At 39.8% G+C, this 26,223-nt stretch overlaps 5 protein-coding genes across 5 annotated transcripts; 4 read left to right on the forward strand and 1 right to left on the reverse strand.

Moving 5' to 3' along the window:
• The first annotated feature begins 859 nt into the window (after positions 1–859).
• On the forward strand, positions 860–2,246 carry LOC144652292 (uncharacterized). Its single transcript, XM_078512331.1, has one exon. It carries the CDS (start codon positions 866–868, stop codon positions 1,832–1,834), a length of 969 nt encoding a protein of 322 aa, XP_078368457.1. The 5' UTR covers positions 860–865; the 3' UTR covers positions 1,835–2,246.
• Positions 2,247–7,572: 5,326 nt separating this feature from the next.
• On the reverse strand, positions 7,573–8,113 carry LOC144652329 (uncharacterized). The gene is made up of 2 exons (XM_078512386.1): positions 8,000–8,113; positions 7,573–7,905 (listed from the first exon to the last, which is right to left on the reverse strand). Exons 1-2 carry the CDS (start codon positions 8,096–8,098, stop codon positions 7,696–7,698), a joined length of 309 nt encoding a protein of 102 aa, XP_078368512.1. The 5' UTR covers positions 8,099–8,113; the 3' UTR covers positions 7,573–7,695.
• A 6,320-nt stretch (positions 8,114–14,433) lies between these two features.
• LOC144648358 (uncharacterized) lies at positions 14,434–15,522 on the forward strand. The gene has a single exon (XM_078507942.1). The coding sequence runs from the start codon at positions 14,434–14,436 to the stop codon at positions 15,520–15,522; it is 1,089 nt and encodes a 362-aa protein (XP_078364068.1).
• Positions 15,523–16,033: 511 nt separating this feature from the next.
• LOC144648359 (uncharacterized) lies at positions 16,034–17,151 on the forward strand. Its single transcript, XM_078507943.1, has 2 exons — positions 16,034–16,669; positions 16,798–17,151. Exons 1-2 carry the CDS (start codon positions 16,034–16,036, stop codon positions 17,149–17,151), a joined length of 990 nt encoding a protein of 329 aa, XP_078364069.1.
• Positions 17,152–18,050: 899 nt separating this feature from the next.
• LOC144652271 (uncharacterized protein F54H12.2-like) lies at positions 18,051–21,161 on the forward strand. Its single transcript, XM_078512308.1, has one exon. It carries the CDS (start codon positions 19,342–19,344, stop codon positions 20,668–20,670), a length of 1,329 nt encoding a protein of 442 aa, XP_078368434.1. The 5' UTR covers positions 18,051–19,341; the 3' UTR covers positions 20,671–21,161.
• The last annotated feature ends 5,062 nt before the right edge of the window (positions 21,162–26,223 follow it).

The raw sequence follows: 26,223 nt of genomic DNA on the forward strand, positions 1-26,223 counted from the left end.
TGAGGATACTAAAGTTATGTTTGGCATTTTTGGCGAAGAAGAAACTGACCACAAAGATTGTGGACGTGCTAGAATGCGGCGGGATGAAGAAGATGTCCATAAGCTTGTTGCACAGTTCCAGCGGTATAAGGTGTTCCGCCTTTCGACTGACCTAGTTGCTGTCACTACCGGTGATGTCGCTACCGAGGAAATCAAGCAAGACCTTCTTCAGTCACAGAGCGTGGGAAATACTGCCATCAAGGACTTTGTTCATGACAGATTAATTACGAAGCAGACAAAGTTCCATGAGAAAATCAAGCAGCATAAGCTCAAAACATTTGAAGCACTTTATTCAGTTCCTGTGAGATTGGATAAAGACAAAACGATTTCTATCAAGGCGGACAGAGATCTGTTCAGGCGAGTGATTGTTGCTCTAGAATCTGGACGCGACGTGGATGTAGACTCATTATTGCAACGGGAGCTGTCCCCAGTTCCACTATCGTTAGCTACCGTGGATGGCAAACTAAGATATGCTTCCAGCAAGTCTGATTTAAGTCACATTCTTCAAAAAAACACAGTACAGAACCAAGCTCCCTTGAATCACAGTCAAACCTGCACAATCATTGATGGAATGGCAGCTATACAATCTATGGGGAATCGCTCTGGAGCAAAGACTTTCGGGGAGTGGTGTAACATGTTTTTAAAGTACGCTGTTTCCCACTTTTCTGACAGATGAAGCAGGATTGACATTGTCTTCGATCGATACCTAGAGAACTCCATCAAAGGCGGAACACGTGCTAAGCGAAAAAGCGGAAAAGAGAAAGGAATAAAGAGGAATGTTGATTGCAGAGAACAGAAGATTGGCAACTGGGACAGGTTCATTATCATGGACGAGAACAAGGCAAGCCTAGTTAACTTTCTGTGTACGGAAACGTCTCAAAGCTATCACGGGCATTCAAGGAAGGAGCTGGTCTTAAGTGGAGGCTTCACTGACCCAAAGAAGGTGTGGTCGTCTACTGACAGACATCTGGCTGGATTGGCGTCAGACCATGAGGAAGCCGACACACGTATTCTACTTTATGCAAGAGATGCTACCATTCGAGGTTATCAGCAGATTAATGTCGTATGTCGGGACACTGATGTCCTCGTTCTCCTCGCCGCGCACCTACCAGAGCTTTCCCCTTCTGTGTGGATCTTCACTGGGACAGCCAAACGGAAGCTTTATGTTCCTGTACATCGAATCCGCTTAAGTGAAGAGAACAGGAGTTCCCTACTAGCTTTCCATGCTATCACTGGCTGTGATACGACTAGCCAATTTGCTGGTATTGGCAAGCAGTCGGCTTGGAGCATCTTTGTCACCTATTCTGAGCTGCTTCAACATCTTGGAAGAGAAGAGTGTCCAGATGATAAAGTGCTCTCTGATGCTGAAGCCTTTGTCTGCAAGCTGTACAACAGAGGGACAGTTGAGGTTCTCATCAACAGTGAAAGAGCGGCAGCTTTTCGAAGAGCAAAGAAAAGCTTGGATAGTCTCCCTCCAACTCAAGATGCCTTGCACCTTCACATCAAGCGAGCTCACCATCAAACATATGTGTGGAAGAGAGCTCTAGAACCCTGCCCTGTGTTGCCCAACCCAGATGGTAGTGGATGGCACTACAATGAAGATGGCATCCTCAAGCCCAAGCTTGTCACCTTGGAACAGGTCTCAGAAGGATGTTTGCAGCTGGTGTATTGTGGATGCACTCGAGAGGGTAACTGCTGTGCTACAAGGCGATGCACGTGTTTTAGGCTGTCCCTGAATTGTTCCAGAGCCTGCAAATGTGGCGACTTGTGTAGAAACATTACTGTTTTAGATTGAACTTTAAAGTCTGCTTTTCAAAACCAGAAGTGCATATTTTCAGTATTGCCATATACAAATTTGTTTTTATCAAGAGTCTGTGATTTGTACGTAACATACGAAACACAAGAAAATACGTGAAAGGTCACGTGACACTTCAGATATTTTGGTGTATACTTGAAGACAGAATACAACTAAAGAATTGTATTATGAATGATTTTGTTTATGAGTTCATGATCATTTTTATACTTGATATTGTAATGTCTTGGCTTTTCCCTTTAATTTAAATGATTCCATTGCTATGGGTCACGTGACTAGAGTAATGCATCACGTGACCACCACATGCCGATTATGTCACATTATAAATATTTGATATTCTTATTTAGACATTTGTGGTGATTTTCTGTGCTATTTGGCCAAAGTTTTGGTGTCTTTTGTAAAGATGCTTGATCTGGCCTCGTTTCCATGTTGAATAATTGAGGCTCTCAGCAGAACCCCCTTAAATTGCCATACGAATTAAAATTCACACCGGAAACAGCAAAATTCTTGAAAAGGACTACAAGACGAATATTTTAAGCCCTGTTTCCTGCTTCTACTCAAAAAGTTTAGCGAAAGTGATTTTTTGGCGTTCTGCCACCTGACTAATACGGAAGACTGCTTCGAAGAAGATTACAGATACAGGCTACTGAGTGACAATACCCCCCAAAAAAGAGAAAAAGGCAGACGCAATACCAACCAATGTTACGATTATGCTATTTTACTTTTTTACTTTATTTCAGGGAGGATTTTTAATCAACCAGAGAAACTCTCTGTTGTTGTTGTTGACTTCGTCGTATTTTCTCGATTAAAAACGGGTCCCCGATTAAACGCCGGCTTCGTATAAACGCCGGGTTAAAACTGCTAACTTTTAAATAAACCCTGGGAGCGTTTGATCGAGGTCCCGGCGATTTTTGTGGTCAAGCAAACAAGTAAATATATTCTTTTCAGTAGCACTGCTACGACAAACTGGTACGGTCTGCTACTTTGGTAATTTTTTATAATGTTCAAGGAAACGTCCGGCGTAAAATAACTAGGATGGATGCTGTAAACAAAACGAAACAGCAATGTTCGCGTTCATGTCGTCACGACTGACTCGAACAGTGGAGGAGGACGTTTATTGCCGCGAAGGACATTGGCGACATTGCCGTTTATGGACTTATTGGTTGTTTATGTTCTGTTTGTCACAAATCTTGATTGCAACATGCACGTACCGTATGCAATACTGCAACATTGGTATCATGATCATCCTCGGAGACCCAGAGACAGATTGTCGAGCGGGACGACGAGAAAAATCGAGGGTCTCGAAGGATAGGTAATAATATATCAACCTGAAAAAGTTGCAGAAAATTGCATTGCGCTTTGATAATGAACTCGATCGGACCCCGATTTAACGCCGGAACACACAAATATTTGTGTCCGCTTTTGAGCAATTGTTCTTTAAATATTGAAAGACGGTGAAAACGAAAATACCTCTTTTTGTATTTCTTGGAGCTCTGTTTAAGCAAAATGGAGCTGCACAAACAGGTATTTTGACAAAGAAAAGCCACTACAAAGAAACAAGAAGTTTGAAGTAATTAAAATTTTCTCGCTCAACTTCAGGCTGAGCTCTTCGACGTCACGCATACATAAACAGCTCCAAGAGGGCGGCGTTCAGTTGTCGAGTTTTGGGCTACTTCAGAAAAGGATTTCGTATGGTTTAAGCGCTTGTTAGAAGCTGAAATTTTGGTGAATAACATATCTTTGCATAAACTTTTTATTGGCGTAAAAAAATTAATGGCCATTCTGGAGTGAACTTCTCCTTTAACATTCGTAAACTCTCTTTGTCGCCGGGTTCTCCATTTTGTCGTAATTTCTCTTTGTCGTCATGTTCTTCATGTCGTCTACGACGGTATAAGGAGGTCAGCGGTAACTCCCGCCAATATTTAAAACAAGGTGGCGACGATGGCGACCAAGCGATGTTAGAAGAAACAGCTAAGAAATGTCCCAGTTCAGTTCACGTTTCACCAGCCCTTAATCTGAAGAACCACATTTCATCAGCTATCTGTGAAGTCATTCGCCTACTTGAAAATCTCAGGTTTAGTGATGATAACGGAAACCTACTTGATTACTCGCTATACAAGCTTGAACAGGTCGTCTTTCTCTGCGTTTGCAGTCAAAATATATGGCCAAATTTTTTAACTGACGAGGTTATTCAGCTGCTTCTGAATGCATATAATAACCTATCTCAAGACAACTGTGAAACTGATTCTCGTACGCCGACTAACTGTCAAGCAATTTATACAGGGTCGGCAGGTAGGCCAGCTTTTGATATTCCAAGAGAAACTTTAAAACTGTACTTGAGCTATGGTTTTTCTCTTCGAAAGATTGCTGATATGTTTGGGACTTCGAGAAAAACGATTAAGTAGGCGTGTTAAGTCATATAGCTTATGAGAAGAAGTCCCAAAGTATGACGATATCTCAGATTAGGCCTTGGACTCTACCGTTTCTGCTGTATTACACAACTTTCCCAACTGTGGTATAAGAAGAATGAAAGGGTTCTTGCTTGGGCAATGTATTAGAGTGCAGTGGAGTCGTGTGAGGTCGTCTCTGTGGAGAACTGATCCCAGTGGTATTCTGCTACGAACTTCCCAACTCAATATTGTAAATCGGCATCATTACAGTGTGCCTGCACCCAGATCATTAAGGCACTTGGATGGCAACCATAAGTTGATCAGATGGGGATTTGTTATTCATGGATGTGTGGATGGATTCTCAAGACGAATTATGTTTTTGAAATGCAGTAGCTTCAGTTACTGGGGCTCATGTTGCCCAAATACAGTTACAAGAGGAATGTACACAAGCGAATGTTTGTATCCTTCAGTCCTTTGTTCCAGAGAGTAAACATTCGAAGTATTTTTTAATCAGAAATGACAATAGTTTTATAAATTCCTTCAAACTATGCTGCAATGCAATCCTAACAAACAACAAAATAGACAATAACAATGCAGGTAACAATAAGAAGCTGGAAGGTTTGCAAAATCGAGTGCCTAGCTTTGAGGACTTACTGCCCTTACGGCAATGGGTAAATGAAATTGCCCGATCATGCATGGAGGTTGCTTTTCTGTAATCTTACTCATGTATAACAGAACGTCTCTCTGACAAGAGCTTTAACTTAAATCAGCATTTCAAAGTAAATATTTATTTAAAAATACAATTTGATGCAATACATGTAAATATTCATATTTTTAAATGTAGAAGTTAACTTAAACTATACTCTTAAATATATCTTGAATATGTTATCAATAAATTACCACATGTAAGAAAAGAAATATAATTAGTGTTTGACACTGGATATAAATTAATGATTTTTCACTTCTGACTTGAACAGTTTCACTGCACTTGATTATATACCGGTATATAAATATTAAAAAATTATGTGCTCTTCAAAATCCTGTATTCTAAAACTTTCAGGGATATCAAAGTCTGGAATAATATACATCACCTAAGTATGTACAAATCAAATAGAATATACAAAATTGTATGTACAAAACTTTACATATTTGCTATACCAAAAAGAGAAATACTATAAGATGTTGAATTATTTTTGCTTCTGTTACTGGTATGCATGCTGTTGCTGTGGTTGCTGAGTTAATTATTATGTTCCAAAAAATATCCCTTCCTCTCCGACAAAAGGTTTTTCGGTTTGAATCCCAATGGCCCATTTTGGCTTTTGATCTGAACCACCCCCCTCCCCCTCCCCCCTTCAAAATACTTACTGACCTCCCATGGGGTGGGCTTGGATATTTTCTGTTTTTTTTTTTTTTTTTTTAAATTTTCTACTCTTTTACTTTTTTGTTATCCTGGGTTAATGTCAACCAGTTTCTGAAAAAACACAGCCGGGTGGGCCACAACACTTGATCATGAAAAGAGAGTTGACTGTACCTATCAATCATGAAAGATGTTATTCCTCATGTTCTTCTTCATCATTAATTAATGGTGGGAGGAACGCAGTCAACCAGCAACATACTTTCCAAAGTTTTGATAGAAGGTGTCCATAACGGATCGGGATATTTCCTTTAAAAATTCTGAAAACCTTGGTCCTTCTAATTGCTCGCTCGACATGCACTCTGACCTGAGAGTTCTTTCTGTTATGCACATCTTCTTCTTCGGTAAACTGCTTCTTGCCTTCCAATTTTACTGGTGTGTCGATTCTTACTCTATAATCATCCAGGATATGTTGCACAATAAAACCCTTGTCTGCCGATTCCCTTTATATTCAGACCATGTGGCACTCTGCTGAATAATTTGCCAAGATCTCTCAATGAAGATCTCAGTGCAGTCAATAATGAGATAGACATCCTCGTGCTCTGGCTTGAAACAACTGGGCAAAATCTTCTTCATGGTTTCACGGTCAGTTAGGAATTTCAATTGTCTCGTACAATCATGCATACGGTCAATCCAAGTTGTAAAAATCTTTGACACCTCAGTTTGATCGATAAAAAACCTGTCAGCAAGGTCTTTCTCTAGTAAGCCAAGCCTCAGTTTATTCAAGGTTAAAAAGAACTCATCAATCTCGACGAGATTACGAGGTCTTCCTCTACACACTACATAAGACGGATGTTTCGTGACATAAGTGTATCCAGTAGTTTACCGGGAATGGGTAGACCAATTTATTCATGAATTCAACAGGCCTGAGTTAATGAGCTCTGTATATCCAGAACTGGTTTAATGAGATTCGTGTCACGCAGGTATAGGAGCTGGTTTAATGAGATGCGTGTCACGTTGGTTTATGGACAAATTCAATGAGATACGAGTCATTATGCAGGGTATTGTTTTGAGTATTTATTGTTGAATATTACATGAGTTTTTAGGAGAGATGTTGGTGTTGTTATAGAGTTATTGAACCACCCAACCAGCCGGGTAGTGATGCAGTTATATAGAAGGAGAACAAAGACTTGTAAAACAACCAATCAGGGAGTACCGTCAAACAAGTCAAACCAGTTTTGATTCCGGTTGGATTTGATTATTCAAAATGGCGCATGTATCTTGTTTGGTAGCTGGTCAAACCGGTTTTCAGGCTGGATAAATGTTTTCAAAATGGTGTCTGGAAAACTTTAAATAGGGTTTGTACGCAAGAGAAAAAAAAAATCATTTATAAACCAAGCAATGGAGTGCCTGATACAGAAGCAAAGTCTTGCTTTGCAAGTGGAAGCTTTATCAAAACGGATGCAGCGTCTAAATATGGAGGATAAGGTGGTGACCTTATTGAATAAACTTTGGGATAAAATGTGTATGAACACAACAGCACGACGACCTGTTGAAATCACGTGTGAAGATCATGGCATGGAATTCTCGGTTGGCGAATTAATGGTTCCAACATTTTACTTTATGAACGAAGAGAAATTTTGGTCAAAGCTACAGTATGTTTTTAAGTTACAAGTACAATCAGAACATTGGCTCGAGACTTCAATCTACCATCACTTTGTGAGCGACTGGAATACGGACCCTTTCATACCTTGGTATTGGAAACGTCAAGGAAAACACACATTTGGACTGTAAAGCGAAAATTTGTTTGTTTACAGATATTTATTTTCATTTGTCATATAACGTTTCTAAGTATTAACAATAAAAAAGGAAAACATAGAGAAAACTGCGCTATATTACATTGCTGTATAATTTGTGCAAAAAAAAAGAGAGTAAATTTAAACTTGTAAAGTGAAAAGCTGTTGTATTTACAATTGAATAGCATGCATTTACTTCAGTTATTAAATGCAATACAAATCGTGAGTTTGCATTTACAATAAGACCAATAAAAAAATAAAACAAAACAAACTGTCAGCATTGTTTGAGACTGACAAGCAAAGTCACCCGACATAATACTGAAAAATCCTTTGTGTCAGTCTCAAACAATGCTCACAGTTTGAATTATTGTTACACAACGATTTGTGTGCCGCTATTCGTCTTACTATAAATGCAAACTCGTGTTTTTGAATCGCATTTAACCCCGTTCTGAAGTAAATGCATGCTAGACATCTTTCCTGTACTTCGGTCTCTGGATGTCTTGTTGCGCAAATCTGCCAGAGAAACAAAAATAGGTAAAATTAATAACAAATTAATAATGAACAAAACAGGATTTAAACAATTAGTTTCCTTCAATTAATTTCTTACCTGATTCAAGCGCATCATAACTCTTTCATCTGCCTCTATGAGTTCCTGATTTGGAAGTTTATATGCGCGGGTACAAAAAGGGCAACCTGCAGCCCTCATGGATCTCGAACGTTTCCATCTGAAATAAAACCAAATGTAAAGCTGAGCGAATTGTAAACAATACACTAACAATTAAAATGCAAAGCGAAGCGAAATGTAAACAATGCGTTCAACAATTAAAAGAAAAAAATCTCAACTAAAAAAAACAGCGCGCTTTCTTACCTTCTAATACATTTCTTATGTACTATAGTATCGCAACAGCGCGTCATCGGTAGATTAAAATCGTCGTCCATACATATCATGCAAGTGTTCAAAATCTGCAAGATAAATCATATCATTCAGCCCGGTATTTTATCAAAAGAAATGAATTCTATTGAGAAACAATGAGTAATTCCCTCATGGGAAGTATTTCTTTAATTACATAAGCCATGTAATGAATTACACATTGATTGCGTTTAATGAAATAACTTTTAATTAAACTTTACCAGAGAACGTTACTCTGAAAATTACTCTGTTAATAACAGTAGAGGGAACATCATTTCCTTAAATTAACTTTTACATGTATACTAAAGAAAATGTCTTATCCTAACTGCACCCTTTTTTTTTATATAAAAATGGTTTTTTTAACTTCTTTTTAGAAAGGGTCAAGGCGTTATTTGAAAAGAAAATTTGTCAAAACGACGTTTGCATATGCTTGAGTGAAATGCGTAAATTCCAATAAAGTAAGCACAGATACTCTCCAAATAACAGTAAACACGGAACTCTCGGTAGCGCAAAACGAGTGTTTAAATTTTCTTTCTTCGTTTATTGACGGCGTGATGTATCTTCGCATTTCAATACTTTTTGGCGCGCGTTTGCAAAACGCTTTCATAACACCTAAACAAAATAAAACCTAATTTCATACCAGCAGAGTTACAATTTAATTCGAAATCAGGGTTCATTCGAATACGTTGCTATATGAAAAACGAATATCCTAAATTAAATCGGTTTTGGCTATTTGTATCTCACTAAAGTTCAAGATTTTTGGCGCGCATTTTGTTATAAAAGGTAAACGGAAAAAAAAAAGATTTGTTCAGGAAATTACGCATGTAAACAAACTTCAGCCAAAACGGTTTTGAAATGTTTTTCCTAAACGAACCCTCTACTTTAAACTCTTTCCGTTTTTTATGATTCTTATAAACTTTGAAGTTTTGGCGCGCATTTTCAAACCAAACCCGACTTAACTTTGAAAAAGAAATCTACATTGCATAAACAGAGCTACTACTACATGGAAATTACTCTACAAAACAGAACAGAACAGCCAACACATAAATTTACTTACCATTTGCACAATAACTTTAGTGATTTCAACATCCATGATCGATAGCAACAAAATCAGCGACAGAAGTATAATCACCAAACAGCAACACAGGTAGAGAGAGCAAACTGCGCGAGGCTTGGTTTATTGCATTCGCTTTATATAAAGCTATTCCTTCATGTTTATTGGTTGTGTTTATACAGAATGTGTATTCCATTTGCTGATTGGAAGATTTGGAACCCTTTTTATTCCGAAGTCAATGCGAAAATTGTACATCAGTTTTGTAAATCAGTAAAGGTAAAGTTATTTGCATAAGTAGCCCTTATCACAAGTTTATTAGCATAAGTCAACATTACGGTTGTCAACAACGTTTCGATAAAAAAAAAAAGATATATCATATATTTAAACTTCTATTGATTTCTTTTCGTTTCTCAGTTCGTTGAAAGCTGTACTATTTGATTGGCGCATTTAAATAAACCGTAGGCCTAACGGTCTTGCAAATAAGATCGTTGCAAAAATAAATGCATGATTGGTTCATTTAAAATATTTTCGCTTGGAAAGCGTCCTTCCTAAATCCGGTGAGAAAGCTGTTAAAAAAAATGTAGAAATTGATTGGTCTGTGTAAAAGACAGAGCTTGTTTAACGGCGTCAGGATTAAAAACCAAACCGGTTTTTATAGCGTCATTTGACCAGTAAAATTTGCTATAAAAATGACATAACAGTTAAGGTTTTTAGTATACATTCAGAAAGATGAACAGACAAGTCAAGTTTAACCCTGAAGTCAAACGCGCTGTTTTCAGTACGTTGAAGAGTACGCACCGATGTCTTGAACATCTTGCAAATACACGGATAGTTGAAGAAGACGAAATCGCTTCACGTAGTTCCGAGTTTCAGGAAGAGAACCGCGCTCAAAAGAGGGCTTTACACGAATATCATTTATCACGAAAGCGATGCCGCCTTTTTTTGCGTCAAGATATCTTTGATGCATTTTGGAGTGTGTATGAGCATGAAGCATGGAGTAGATTGGAAGAGTTAGTTGGAACTCCTGATGTGACGGTCAACGATGTGGAGATGTTTGGTCTCGAAGCCGTTTTGTCTGTAAATAAAAATGAAATTGTGAAGTTATGGCGTGAAAGACTTATGCTAATGATTCCGTCAGTGTTACAACATGAATTGGTTCCATTTCACGAGCGTTGGGTTCAAGACCAATTTAAAGATCAAGCAAACATTGAAGAAATGCAAAGGAGATTGTGTGCAAAAGCAAACACTTCAAATCACTGGCTGACAGAACTTGTAAATGAAATGCTTGTATCTCCTGACACTCCATCAACTCCTGAAATCAACTATGAAAACCTATCAGGTGCGTTAAATGAACTCGAAGTTGCTCATCCGGAGATTTTTCAAGACTTGCATTCGTCCGTTGAATCTACTAAAGTAAACAATCCAGATGAATGCCTTGACACCCCACCAACACCTGAACTCAGATATGACAGAATGTCGCAAGCACTAAATGAGGTGAACTATATCAATGACGACATATGCGAAGATACACCGTTGATTGTGGAATCCGCTCTTAACGTCCACGAACTGGATGCCCTACAGAACGAGAGCGAAATGTATGAAGCAGAAGAAACAGAATCAGATGATACACTTATAGAGGCGATGCAAGATTGGGAAGAAAAGGAAATAGAATCAGTCTTTGAAACCTGAAATTATGAACATCTTTTGGAAGACAAAGTAAGTCATTCTTAAATCTATAACAATTATATTAAACTCGCTTGAATAGTTTGTTGTTCCTGCAAGTTACATAGCCTCGCTTTCATGACTCAGCTAAACAGTTAATTAATTATGAATATGTTAGTCACACAGCCTCGCTTCCGTGTCTTAGTTAAACGGATTATTATCTCTGTAAGTTACATAACTGAAATACGACTCTGCAAGTTACACAGCCTCGCTTTCAGGACTCAGTTAAACAATATTATCTCTGTAAGTTACATAACTGAAATACGTCTGCAAGTTACACAGCCTCGCTTCCGTGTCTTAGTTAAACGGATTATTATCTCTGTAAGTTACATAACTGAAATACGACTCTGCAAGTTACACAGCCTCGCTTTCAGGACTCAGTTAAACAGAATATTATCTCTGTAAGTTACATAACTGAAATACGACTCTGCAAGTTACACAGCCTCGCTTTCAGGACTCAGTTAAACAGAATATTATCTCTGTAAGTTACATAACTGAAATATGAGTCTGCAAGTTACACAGCCTCGCTTTCAGGACTCAGTTAAACAGCACATTTTCTCTGTAAGTTACATATTGAAGTGATGTTTTATTTTGCATTATTTGATTTTATTTCTTATTCTCAGCTCACTTTTGTGTCATCAGAATGAAAATGACGTTTGCCTTAAGTCCTCAGAGCAAATTGGCTCTGGCAGGGACCTGTGGAAATCTGACAAACACTATACTCTTCGAGAAATAGGTACAAGAAAAGTACGAAAATTCAACACTATGAGCACCGATTATCACTTCTCACTGAAACTGCAGACAGGTGGAACCCCTCTTTTGAGTCAACTTGGTAACATTTTCGATTCTCTCGTGGAGGAAATGAGCACAGGCATGGGCGAAAACGATTTGGTAAGATTTGTCTTACAAAGCCGATCCCTTGATTATCCTATTTCTCTACCATTTATGCCTCGTCATGAATTAAATGCAGAGAGGATCATGGGAGAAGTGCAACGCGTTTTGCAGTCCAATGAAAAAGTAAACTTAAAAGATGGGATGCACGTTCATTTAGTGCATGTTGGCATGCCGCAGGGTGGAATTGCTACACGCAAAAGAAAACATTACGGTTTTAACTTGTCCAAGTTCCTGGATGCCAAGAAGTGTGTCATTCGTATCCGAAACAAAGATTCCTTGTGCCTCGCTCGTGCGTTGGTGACAGACATAGCTCGCCAAGAAGCAAGTCCCGACTGGAATTCAATTCGACAAGGACGTGAGCTGCAAACCATTTTGGCTAAGGAACTGCACTAGAAGGCCAAAGTTCCGGAGGGTCTCTGTGGTTTACCCGAAATTGCTAAGTTCCAGGCAGTCATCGAAGATTATCAAATCGTTGTCCTCTCTGCTAAACATTTTAACGCTGTTATTTTTGAAGGACCAAAGCGTGAAAAACAAATCTATCTGTATCTTTACGAAAACCATTTCGACATCTTAACTTCTGTTTCTGCCTTTCTGGGAAAAGGCTACTGGTGTTTGGAGTGCAAGAAAAGTTACAACAACAAAGAAGACCATCGTTGCAACAAAGTTTGCAAGTGCTGTTTCACAGAAGGATGTAACGGAGTGAAAATGAAAGAACCGTGGCGAGAGAATGTGGTACCTGTCATAGACTGTTTGCAGGAGACGAATGCTATGCCAATCACTGCCGTCCAAACAAAAATGGTCAGTCGGTATGTCAAAGATTCTACAAATGCACAAAATGCCAAAAAATCTTCTCGCACAAACGAAGAAGCCCAGAAGATCACCAATGTGGTGAAAAGTTGTGTTTCAACTGTGAAGAATATGTGGATCCCAACACGCACCTCTGTTACATGAAACCGATCAAGTTTGAGGATGACGAACAAGAAGAAGAAGAAGAAGAAGGACAAGGAAAAAAGAAGAAAAACAAAGGTAAACGAAGACGCCTTTCAGAAGAAATGTTTTCTGACGAAGTTGAAGAAGACTACAATATTGAAGAAGAAGCAGAACAGGAATATTTATTCTTTGACATAGAAACACGCCAGGAAGAGGGACGTCACATAGCAAATTTATTAATTGTACAAGACGAGACGGGATTTGAAGTGGTGTTTAAAGGAGACGATTGTGTCGAACAGTTTGGGTCCTGGTTATTAGACGGAACGCACGCAGGTGCCATTGTTATCGCGCACAACTTCCGCTCTTTTGACGGAATACTGTTGTGTGAGTATTTCTATAAGCAATGCATTCTTCCAACGTTGATATTAAATGGCGCAAAGATCATGTCCATGGACCTCGAAGAAGCCGAAATCAAGTTCCGTGACTCACTGAATTTCTTACCGATGCCTCTTAAAGCCCTGCCTAAAACCTTTGGGTTAACTGAACTAAAGAAAGGTTATTTTCCCCATTTCTTCAACCGCCAAGAAAATCAAAGCTACGTTGGTCCTCTTCCTCCAATCGAAAACTAAGACCCTGACGGTATGAGCGGTAAAGAGCGCCAAGAGTTCTTGAGGTGGTATGAAGAGAAGAAGAATAATGATTTCACGTTTGATTTTCAAAAAGAGATAGTGGAATACTGTCGAAGTGATGTTGACATTCTCCGACGATGCTGTCTACATTTTAAACAGCTAATGGAAGAAACTTGCAATCTGGATCCTTTCAAGTACTGCATCACGATTGCGTCCGCCTGTAATTATGTTTTTCGGCAAGAGTTCTTAGAAGAAGAAACAATTGGTCTTGTTCCACCTCAACGATACCAACCTGCTCGCAAACAATCCGTACCCGTACCCGTATCCGGTGCCCGTATACTCCATGCATTGAACGGTGGAGAGCAGCGGATCGATGGTAATTATGTTGACGGTTATGATCCTGACACAAAGATCATTTACGAGTTCATGGGCTGTATGTGGCATGGTTGCGCCAAATGTTTCTTACCTGATACCAAGAATCCGGTGAATGACACCAGCATGGAAGACCTTCTTGAGGGAACCATCCGTAAACTAGAACGCTTCAAGAAGTTGGGATACCAAGTGGAAGTCAAATGGGAATGTGAATTCAGGCACGAGCTTGCCAATAGTCCAGACATGAGAGACTTCATCCAAAACCTCAAATTTGATACTCCCTTAGAGCCTCGCGATGCGTTTTTTGGTGGAAGGACCAATGCCACGTGTCTCTTCAAAGAGGTGAAGAGGATGAGAAAATTCATTACGTAGACTTTACCTCCTTGTACCCTTTCACGAATAAATATGGAAGCTTTCCTATCAAACATCCCGAAATTTTGACCAGTGAAGCTCTCATCAACCGCTCTCCCACTGAATTCTATGGTCTGATCAAATGCAACATTCTCCCACCATCATCCCTGTTTCATCCGATGCTACCCTACCGCGCCCAAGGAAAATTGATGTTCCCATTGTGCAGAACGTGTGCCGAGAATTTACAACAATCACCCTGTAAACACAACAAAGAAGAACGTATGTTGTCTGGAACTTGGTGTTCCATTGAGGTCGTAAAAGCTTTGGAAATGAGATATCGTATGGTCCGAATGGTGGAAGTTTGGAATTTCCCCGAAAAGTCCTCGAAGCTGTTTACCGGATACATAGATACCTTTCTGAAAATTAAACAAGAAGCAAGCGGGTGGCCATCATGGTGTCAAACAGAGCAACAGAAGAGGCAATACATTAGGGACTACGAACGAAAAGAAGGAATCAGATTGGATTATCATAAGATTCGAAAGAACCCTGGGCTTCGTTCGTTAGCCAAACTCATGCTTAACTCCTTTTGGGGAAAATTCGGGCAACGTGACAACATGCCTCAAGTCGAGCTTGTCAGGGATCCCGAGCGCTATTTCAGGCTTCTCACCTGTCAGTCTACCCAGATAAAGAATATTCAGTTTGTCAACGATGAATGCATTGAAGTGTACTACACTCAAGGAGAGGGATTTGTTCCTGCTTCCAACAAAACCAATGTTGTGATTGCTGCCTTCACTACAGCTCAAGCCCGTCTGAAACTGTACTCTGTTCTTGAACAGTTGCAGCATAGAGTTCTCTATTTCGACACTGACTCTGTCATATTTACAAGTCAACCGAATGAATGGATGCCCCCGCTTGGTGATTACTTAGGAGAACTCACTAATGAGCTTGACAATGATGACTACATTACCACCTTCGTTTCAGGGGGCCCGAAAAATTATGCGTACCAAACCAAGAATGAAAAAACAAGTTGTAAGATTAGGGGCTTTACGCTTAACCATAGAGGTTCACAGAAGCTCAATTTTCAGTCCATGTGTGAACAAGTCTCCCGCCCTAATGGAGAAGTCATCTACTTGGAAAACCCTCATTTCATCAAACGGGACGCGAAAACAAAAACAATATACACAGTGAAACAGGAAAAGAAGTATCAACTTGTGTACGACAAGAGAGTAATCCATGGTTACATCACTTACCCCTACGGATTTCGCTGACTGGTGATTGTCGCCAGTTGGGATGGTTATAAGGCGAGGTTGGAGGCTACACTAGGCTCAAATCACGTTGAACTTTCAACATGGACAGACTGTATTTTCATCTAGTGCGTGTCTCCGCTAAACGCCATTTCTCTCGATATGCATTCCGTAACATACCACCTGAACAATGGTCATCTCTTCTCAAAGAAATAGAACCAATGAATTATGGTCGTTTATTGTGCTTCTACGCCTACATGGATCACTGCAGCGTCACTTTTAGTGAACAATACGAATTTCACAAAACATTATGCGATCAATACCCATCGCATTATCCCTCTATCTGGTGGATGCTTCTACAGGTTATAAAAAGCAGATAAAATCTATTTTGCTATCATTTACAGTTCAACCATGGGCAACTTCACAAGTCGGTTATGCCAATCCCCTGTTCCAAACCTATCCTTTAAAGAAATGTGTCAGAGGATGTGTTGCTTAGTTGTCTGCTGTGATAGTCAAGTGCACATTGATTATAGCGATGCCTCAGATGAAGAAGAACAAGAACAAGAAGTCCATGAACGAGAAATCTCGCAAGAAAGTGTATCAACTTTTAGAGAAACTGTATTATGAACAAGACCGTCCTTCTGCTTTGGGTGGTGTAGAAAAGTTGTATCGTGTGGCGCGTCAACATGGAATAAAACGTAAGCAAGTTCTTCAGTGGTTACAGCAACAACCTGGCTACACCCTTCATAAACCAGCTCGTAAACGGTTTACTCGTAACAGAGTGTTTGTCAATGGATTAGACCAGCAATGGCAGTGTGACCTTTGTGACGTTTCAAGTCTGAGTCGATGGAACCGTGGACATAAGTACATACTCACATGTATCGATGTCCTATCTAAGTACGCTTGGGCCGTGGCCTTAAAAACAAAAACGGGTTCTGCGTTGGTGGCGGCCTTTACAAAAATCTTTCAGCAAGGAAGAAAGCCTGAAGTTTTGCAATCCGATGCTGGAACGGAATTCAAAAATAAAACGTTTCAAACGTTTCTCAAGAAGCATGACGTTCGCCATTTTGTCACGTACAACGAAACGAAAGCCCAGATCGCGGAACGTTTTAACAAGACGTTAAAACAGTTGATGTGGAGGATGTTTACCACTAGCAGCACAAGCTGGATAGTTTGGTTAACGATAACTACAATCAGAGCGTTCATCGAAGCATTAAAATGAAACCCATTGATGTCAACGTTTTTAATGCACAAAAAGTGTGGCGAACCTTGTATGGTAAGCAATTCTCACCCAAACAGTATAAATTCAATGTGGGCGATCAAGTCAAGATCAGTAAGTACAAGAAAGTCTTTGAGAAAGGTTACCTCCCATCGTGGACCGAAGAAACTTTCACAATTGGTCAAAGACTTCCACGAAATCCACCTGTGTATCGTTTAAAGGAAGCAAACGGAGACTGGATTCAGGGTACATTTTATGAAGCTGAGCTACAGAAAGTTATTGAAAAAGCAGATCACCTGTTTCGCATTGAGAAAATTTTGAAAAGTAGAGGAAAAGGAAAACAGAAAGAAGTTTTAGTGCTTTGGAAAGGCTGGCCGAGATCCTACGCAAGCTGGCTACCCTCTAAACAGTTGGTTTTGTTACAACAAGCATGATACAAGACGATGACTTTTACGTGGTGCTTCCAAGCAACGCCAATACCAATTTGTTCCCAACCAATACAGAATCATTTTACCGTGTGGCATTACCTCGACAAATCCAATTAAAGGATGAAGAAGATTGGGAAGTTGGACTTCATCATGTTATATATCCATTTTCTTGGTTCGAAGTGCCTCACGAATGCGACCATCCACACCTTTTGTTCCGACAATTTGGTACGGAAAAGGTACATGCAGCGACGTTACCTGTGGGAAGATATCAAACAGCCCTGGACATTGTAGAAGGAATACTTCAATGTGTGAATCTCAAGTACTTTGACCTAACAGTGGATGATGAATGGAACATTACTTTCAAAACTCAGGATATCTGGGTTATGGTTTCAACACCAGTCGCTCAAGCTCTAGGGTGGATAACCAGTGAAAACAAAATCCTTCAGAGTGAACTTCTGGTTTAAAAATTCTTTCCTCCTCGAAAGGGATTCCTTCAATGGAGAATGAAGTGTGCGTACTACCACGAAATTCTTCAATTACCTTTTCGGGTACCTTTCTTATACCCTCGAGCGTTTCTCTCTGTCGTTGCAGACACATAGTGGTGCAAGTACAAACTAATCTTATTGAGCCACGTCAAGTTGGTGAAAATCGTCTGCAAATGTTACACGAAATGGTACCAAGTGGCATGTTTCGAGAAACATTAATGGAAGAGCCGCTACGTGTGAATTATCTTACGTTACGAACCAAAACATTCCAGACCATAGACATCTACTTAACCAGCAGTTGTGGTAAGCTACTTTCATTTCAAGGCGGAATTGTAAACATGACACTACACTTCAGACGACGCACAAGATGACCAACAGTTTTTATATCGTAGCTACAAGTGATGCGAGCAAGGAGCAGCACAGTAAAAACGCCGCTGCAAGTTTCAAAATGCAACTTCCAAATTAAGTGCATTTAAGTGAAGACTGGGAGGTTGCAATGACTCACGTCATTTATCCACACACGTGGCACAATGTGAAACATCGTGAACTGTCTTACCTTCTAAGCTACCATGGTAAGGCATCATGGAAGCTACCAATTTATCTACCGAGTGGAAATTATCAAACGCTTGAGGATTTAGTAAATGGCATGGTGACAGGACTGCACAGCTCGATTCTAGACATCTACCTTAAAAGTGAAAAGAAGATCAAACGCATTGGAGGAAAAGACTGTTTCTACATTTACCCAAAAGGCAGACATTATTACGAGTTCAATCTACCTCCAGGCTATCAAATAAGCCTACCTAAGAATATAGCTAAGGCGTTAGGCTACTTAAACCATCAAAATCGTGTACCCACCCTTTATGAGATCCTTGCTCCTGCATCTATCCAGTTGAATGAGGACCAAAGCATAACCCTTTCAGCAAACACCACCACCATGAAGCGAAATGATGAATTGGTATGGGGCATGTTGACCAGTCATTCTTTTCAGTCCATGTACATTTACTCGAATCTTATAGAGTCCCTTGTAGTGGGGAATGTACAAGCTAATCTTCTGAGAACAATAGTACCACGTGGTCGACCTGGTGACATGATTGCAGAAGAGATAAAGATACCTACCTATCATCGTCTCCGTACATCAGTCTTTTCGTCAGTGGAGATCAATATAAGGGGTGATACTGGTCAATTAATATCATTTACGTCTGGAGTCGTACGAGTAACATTGCATTTTAGACGTCGTGCAATTCTATAACATGATCCTACCAATGAATTATCAGTTTTATCCTTACCAAAGACAAGTCATTCCCTTTTCGCAACGAGGCAAGGGAGCTATAAGTATCTTTGGAGGATCACATCCTTACGGTCAAGGAGGCAATGGATTAGGTGGAATGTTTCGTTCACTCTTTCGCACAGCTACACCCTTTCTCAAAACAACAGCTAAGAAAGTAGGAAAACGATTGCTCAACACTGGTCTAGACACAGGAATGCAAATTGCAAAAGATGTTATCAATGGGCAGTCGGTTAAGAAGGCTACAAAGTCAAGAGCAAAGGCTGCCGGGAAAAACTTTTTGACAGGTGCCATTCAGGACATTACGCAGCAAGGGCGTGGGCGAAAAGTACTTAAACGCAAACGGAAAGCTACTCCAGCCAGTTCAAGACAGGCCAAGAAACGGAGAACATCAACAGCAAAGTTCCAAACGATTTTTGACTGAATATGGCTTCAGCACACCCTCTCTCTGTTCCTGGGGAAAATTCGAGTTTGCAACTGTTTCAAGTACCAGTCACTGATGTTTCTGTTGTGAAAAGCAAATGGGTTGACTATGAACCTGTTCAAAGTGGAACCAACCCTATTGAGTTTGTTATCAAACCACTCTCAGACTACATCGACATAAACAAAACCGAGTTGAGATTCGTGGTGAAGATAAGTAAACGAAACGGAGCTGATCTCACTGCAGGAAAGAAATATACATTGATAAACAATGCCCTTCATTCTCTCATCAAGCAGTTCACCATCAAGTTAAATGAAACACTTGTTACAGAACAATCAGACACCCAAGCTTACAATGCCTACATCAAGACCTTGCTAAATTTTACTGAACAGGCCAAGAAATCTTATTTGACCAAAGCACTGTACTATAAGGACAGCGCAGGGCATATGGACGAAGTGGATAACACGTCAGAGAATAACTGGGGACTCATGAAGAGAGGAAGATTTACCAGTGAAAGTGCTGAAGTAGGGTTAGTCGGTGTTCCTCTGTGTGATCTGTTCAACACGAATAAGTTACTGCTGGACAACATAGAAATCAAGATCAAGATTGATCTGAACAATGATGACTTTGTTCTTATGAGCGGTGAGGAAGGAAACGATTGCAAGTTACAACTGGTATCAAGTACCCTCAGAGTGCGCACAGTACGCGTAGCAGACAGCACGAAACTAGAGCACCTTAATATCATGCAAGGACGGTCGGGGCAAAAAGCGCTTCCTGCAATCTACACTTTAACAAGAACTCCAACGCACTCCAGGATCATTCCAAGTGGAGTATTGAATCATACAGAGACAGATCTTTTCAATGGGCTTATTCCTCAATGCATTATATTTGGAATGGTACGAAACGATGCTTATAACGGCAACCTGAAAAGAAATCCCTTCAACTTCCAACTGTTTGGTCTGAATGCTGTTCGAGTGACACTCAATGGCGAAGAGATCCCCTACTCAGTCATAGACTTGACGGGTGGTAAGAAAATCGATGGGTACAATACCCTCTTCTCAGGTAGTGGCGACATAAACTGTGGACACGGTATAGACATTGACAGAGAAGATTGGGAAGCAGGATATGGACTTATTCGTTTGGACACAACGCCTGCTGGTAGTGGCCATCCCGACCACTTAATTCCTCACCGTAGTGGCAACGTGAACCTCTATCTCCAATTTGGTACTCCCACACCTTTGGTTCTCAATTTAATCGTCTACGCTGAATTCCAAAATCATTTGGAAATTGACCGTAACAGAAGAGTGGTGTACGATCTATCTCAAGGAGCATAAAGATGCACACGACTCAAGAGCTGTGGCAAGCTTCATTACAAGATCACGTGCTTGCAGCCCAAATGAGAGGTGTTTTTCCCAGTGACAAGTTGCCCGTCATAGAGACCTATCCTTCAGCTCTGATTGCAAATACGGATCCCCACGATCAACCAGGCACACATTGGGTTGCAATGTACTTTGTAACACCCTATGAAAGTAAATTCTTTGATAGCTACGGATTTCCTCCTGAGACCTATGACATGGATGGATACATAGTTCGAGAAAATACTTACTATAACGACAAACCGATGCAAGGTCTAAACAGCGATGTATGCGGAGACTACTGTTTGTTTTACTTGCTTCACCGAGCACGGGATGTGGATTTGAACACTATTCAAACAAAATTTAGACGATATGATTCGCAGTGGAACGATACACAAGTGGCACATTTTGTACACAGCTATGTTCATTCGATTACTAAGAATAGCAATGTAACACTTCTTAAAAGTGAGCAGCAAGTTTGTAAGTCATTTCAATGTTGGCGTAAGCAATCAATAAACTAGTTTTAAAAGGAAAATAATCTGTGTGTTTTTGTAAAGGGGGACTGATGCGTAAACTTATCAATTGATGTCTGCTTTCGTTAGCGACAACATGTCTCAATTTAAATGCCCAAGCAGTATTATTATAGCTGGCCCTAGTCAGTGCGGAAAAACGACATTTACGAGACAATTACTACAACAGGCGGATTCTTTATTTGAACGCCCCATTCGTAAAATCGTATATTGTTACGGACAGTGGCAGGAATGTTTTAAAGACATGACCTCACAAGTAACATTTGTTGATGGTATTCCCGAAGATATTCCCAGTATGTTTCCACCCAGTTACCGTCCAGGAATTCTTGTACTGGACGATCTTATGAGGAACTGTAGCGATGACGAACGCATCGTTGATCTGTTTACTAAAGTTTCCCATCATTGTGATGTGACCTGCATCTATTTGACCCAGAACCTCTTTCCACCTGGAAAGTTTTCTAGGAGTATCTCTTTGAATGCCCATTATATTATTGCTTTTAATAACCCTCGCGATACCTTGGGTTTTCGAACATTGGCTCAACAAGCATTTGCAGGAAAAGTTCCTTACGTATTGGAAAGTTTTGAAGATGCCACATCCAACCCGTTTGGTTATCTCGTTATGGACTTACATCCTCGAACACCAAACATTCAACGACTACGAACAAAAATATTACCGACGACCCATTCTTATCCCATGGTTTACGTAGACAAGAAAATGCATAAAACTGATGAACCCCTGCCTGTTGATATCAGTTGAAATCATGACTTCGAACAAAACACATTGCAAAGCCAAACGTCCAAGAAAGACTCAACGTGGTGGTAATATGGTCTTGCGCTCAGGTACGACCACTCAATTGCAGCGGGCAGCTAAAAAGCGTCATAGAATTTCCAAACATTCAAAGGTGAAGCAACATTTACCGTTCCTTTGTACCTGTTTTAAAAGCAATGGAAAACAAAGAAAAGACATGATTGCGCACGCAAACAAAGGACAGATGGAAGCTATTGGTGAGATCGCACTAAATCTCCTTAAAGGAAACATTGTGGTACCTAATTCATCATTTAAACGGTTGAAGCCTCACAAGTCAAAGCTCCTTTATCTCACTCGTAAAACACCAAGTCTCAAACAGAAAAAGGGTGTGCTTAATCAGAAGGGAGGATTTTTACCGGCTCTCGCAACATTGATTGCTCCTCTTGCTGTGGATTTGTTGGGTAAAGTTTTCAAATGAAGCACGCTCAGAAGATGTTGATGGTTCCTGAACATTTATTGCAAAGTATGGAAACAGAACATCGATTAACGGCTCCTCCACAACTCACAACTTTAACAAGGCTAGATCAAGACATGAAACAAATCATGGAGTCCTCTTTACCGGAAGATCACAAAGTAATGTTGTTGGATCAACTTCTGCAAAGGTATCAGGGATTAACGAAACAGATGAAAAGTGAAGCAAACGTAAAACCTACAGTGGTTCTACCAAAAACAGATCCGCAGCCTCCAACAGATACAACTCCTGGTGTAAACAATCGTGCCTCCACACCTAAAGTTAAGACTACAAGAGAAACACCAAGACAACTTCCACCCACACCCGCGACTACTAAACAATCGAAAATTCCTGTCAGAATGGAAACACCCCTCAACGCATTGTCTGAAGAATCGGCGTACGCGATAATGATGGAAACACCCCCAGATTCCAAACGCAAATCTGTGAAACGGCTTAAAAAACCAAAAACGCCTTTAGTGGCAAGGTTACGCAGCAATAGACAATGGGAACCTTACTAAACCAGGAAAACCGGTTTTTATTTGCCGACTCTATATATATATATACACAACGACTGTACGCTCATTTTCATTTTGCTTTACACGATGGTGCCAAATATTGCAAACGATACTTGCTACGAGTGTGATTGTATCGAAAAGATGAAGCATGCTTACTGGAATTCGCTAGCGTATTTGGTGTACGCTGAACTTGAAAAACAAGAACCCGGTGTTATTCAAGACAATCAAAAACTGATGACATGTCTACGCGAATCAGTGGATAATAGGAAACCAATTGCATACTGGCTCTGGCAGGATCTACTAGACATATTGGAGTTCACTGCTCCTGAAAATCAAGACTGGATCGATGACACTTCTCCAGAGGAACAAGAGGATGCCATCATTAAAGCCATCATAAATCCGGACGAGTTTGGCAAAACCTGTTGGTACTGGTTAGATCTGATTGTTAATGGAATTGACGAAGTTGACCGGTAAAACCTGTTTAGCTCCATAAAAACTATATAAAGAATTTGTGTTTCCACTCTCAAGTCATACTTCAAGATGAGTTATTCACAGTGTGGACTTTGCCTTAAAGATCTTGAATTGATCAAGCCTGCCTCAGGTATACCTTACATTCGATGTATAGACTGGAAGTTGTGTCCTTTCTTTTGCCGTGAAGAAGACGTGCACGCTTATCAACAATGTATCAGAGATCGCGTAATACCAGAATACATTGCATTTGAAGGTGGGCAGTTGCCTTACTGCAGACACATGGATGTTGCGACATTAAGAGTATCAAGGTCACAGAGCAATCCTTTCAGACCCTATTTCACCTGCAGGAGGAGTAAAGAAATGTGTAGATTCTTTCAGTGGGCAGATGAAACACCGATTGACGATGAACGTAAAATACCGTCACCAACGTACTGCCCTGAGGAAAACAAGCCATCAAAAGGAGTGAAAACCAAGTACACGCCACGACCCAAGCTACAAAGACAATTTGCCGTATCAGAAAAGTTGGCTCATTGTTGACTCATTGAACATTTATTATTGTATTAGCAACATCACTGAACAATTAATATTTATTCATATTTAATCATATTCATGTTTGAGGTTGTACACTTTTTCTATACTCAATAAATGTTTTTTTACTTACTTTAAAAGATTGTGTGGATTTTAATTCGCCATTTTGAATAAATTTTTATCCAGCCTGAAAACCGGTTTGACCAGCTACCAAACAAGATACATGCGCCATTTTGAATAATCAAATCCAACCGGAATTAAAACTGGTTTGACTTGTTTGACGGTACTCCCTGATTGGTTGTTTTACAAGTCTTTGTTCTCCTTCTATATAACTGCGTCACTACCCGGCTGGTTGGGTGGTTCAATAACTCTATAACAACACCAACATCTCTCCTAAAAACTCATGTAATATTCAACAATAAATACTCAACACAATACCCTGCATAATCTGCCTCGTCCCCAGGCGCTGATTGGCCGGACGTTGAGGCGGTAAGGCGGGAAAACAGGGAGCGCGGGGATTGATGGTTAGGGAGCGAGCCGCGGAGCGCCTGGCAGATCTTGCATTCAATATGGCGGACCAAAATGTCATCAACTCTGAAATGTGTAATAAAAACAGCAAAAGAGCCGTCTATTTAGCATTTTTACAGCACAGAGCGCCTTGGACACATCTTTTATGAAAAATATTCTTATTAAGACGACGGAATTCACCACCATTTTCGCACGCTTCATGTCCCAGCTCAGCTTGAGAAGAGCCAGGAGGAGCGTACGAGGCACTCTGTGAAGTTAAAAAAGCTTTAAATCCTTTACGGCAAAGAGACGTTGAAATGTCTAATGACATTTTCCGAACTCCAAGAGAGACAGGTACTCATTTCCGTTTATCAAAGTTGTCTTGTAAATCCGAGTGTAAATGACAAGAAAATTAGTTATCCTTTCCATTATTGTTTTGTGTAGAATTTTTTTCGTAGAGCCCGAGAGTTAGTTGCCTTTTAGTTATTCCATGGACGCTCATTTAAGCCAGACGCGACAAAGATAATGCAACAACAGTATGAATCCATCGATACAAATAACAATTCATCTGTCTTTGGGATGTCATTTCTACTATCTCTGGTTTACTTCAATAAAATGTTAATTATCTGCTTATCAGTAATCAAGCACAACCTTTGATAGTTGCTTTATTAATTGAAAATAAAATTACATTAAAAATGTTTGATATCATAACTGTAATTTTTTTCAATGCAATTTTTTTATTGATTGCCAGTAGGTGACTTTTTTCCCATTAAACCACAATTTATTAAGGATAAATACACATTTTTTTGTTAAGCATTGTGGCAGTGAGTGTGCCATTTATGCTGTGAATGCAACTGAAAAACTAAATTGTTTGGAATGTACCCTATGCCATGCCATGCAGGCTTTTAATTTGGGGGCAGGTGCAGAGAGCATTTCTGATGAATGTGACACTGTTTTCATGAAGTTTTTAGAATGGTTCATGTGCGGTATATGATTTAAGATCATCTTGAAATCTTGCTTTGTAAAAATGGAAAGATAATTTTTCTCATAAATATTTATGTATTAATATGCAAGGCTAGCATCTTTGGACATCCAAGGCCCACCATCATTCTATTCTAAATAATTCTAGTAACAAACCCCTCTTAATTTTTTATCACTCTCCTGTAATTCTTTACAAATTTAAAATAGTACATGTATTTGTAAAATTCTTTACTTTTTTAGCCACTGAAAAGAAATGTTTACTTTGTGCTTGCAAATTTGGTGTCTAAAGGCCTTTGTTATGCTCCCACTGACTTGATATTAACTAATTACAAAAGGAGCTGGGGTGAACTGTACATGGAGGGTTGAAGAGGGTAGTAAATCACTTTAGAAAATCAATCAAGTTAATTTTCAGGAGAAGGGTAACTATTATGTCTAGATCATAATCAGATGAAGGGCACCACCAAGGAAATTGTCGTACAAACAGTAATTCTCAGATTATCTCATGCACAACTTATTTAAATTCACAGTAGGTTAAGGCCATGCAGGTAAAACCCTCCTGGCTAGATAACCTTTGCAAATTGAAGGGAAATGTCTGAATGGTTTTGCAAAATCAGTACTACTAAAAATATTTTTAAAAATGTAAAAAGGTATCTTTTTCTCTTACAACAGCTGTTGTCATGGGTATAAAGCAGCAGGGTAGGCAAAGCATACATTCAACATTTAAAGTGTTTTAATTGTTTT

The sequence above is a fragment of the Oculina patagonica genome, chromosome 4 (assembly GCF_052425735.1).
Source record: "Oculina patagonica isolate OP01 chromosome 4, crgOcupat, whole genome shotgun sequence".
In the NCBI taxonomy this organism is placed as follows: domain Eukaryota; kingdom Metazoa; phylum Cnidaria; class Anthozoa; order Scleractinia; family Oculinidae; genus Oculina; species Oculina patagonica.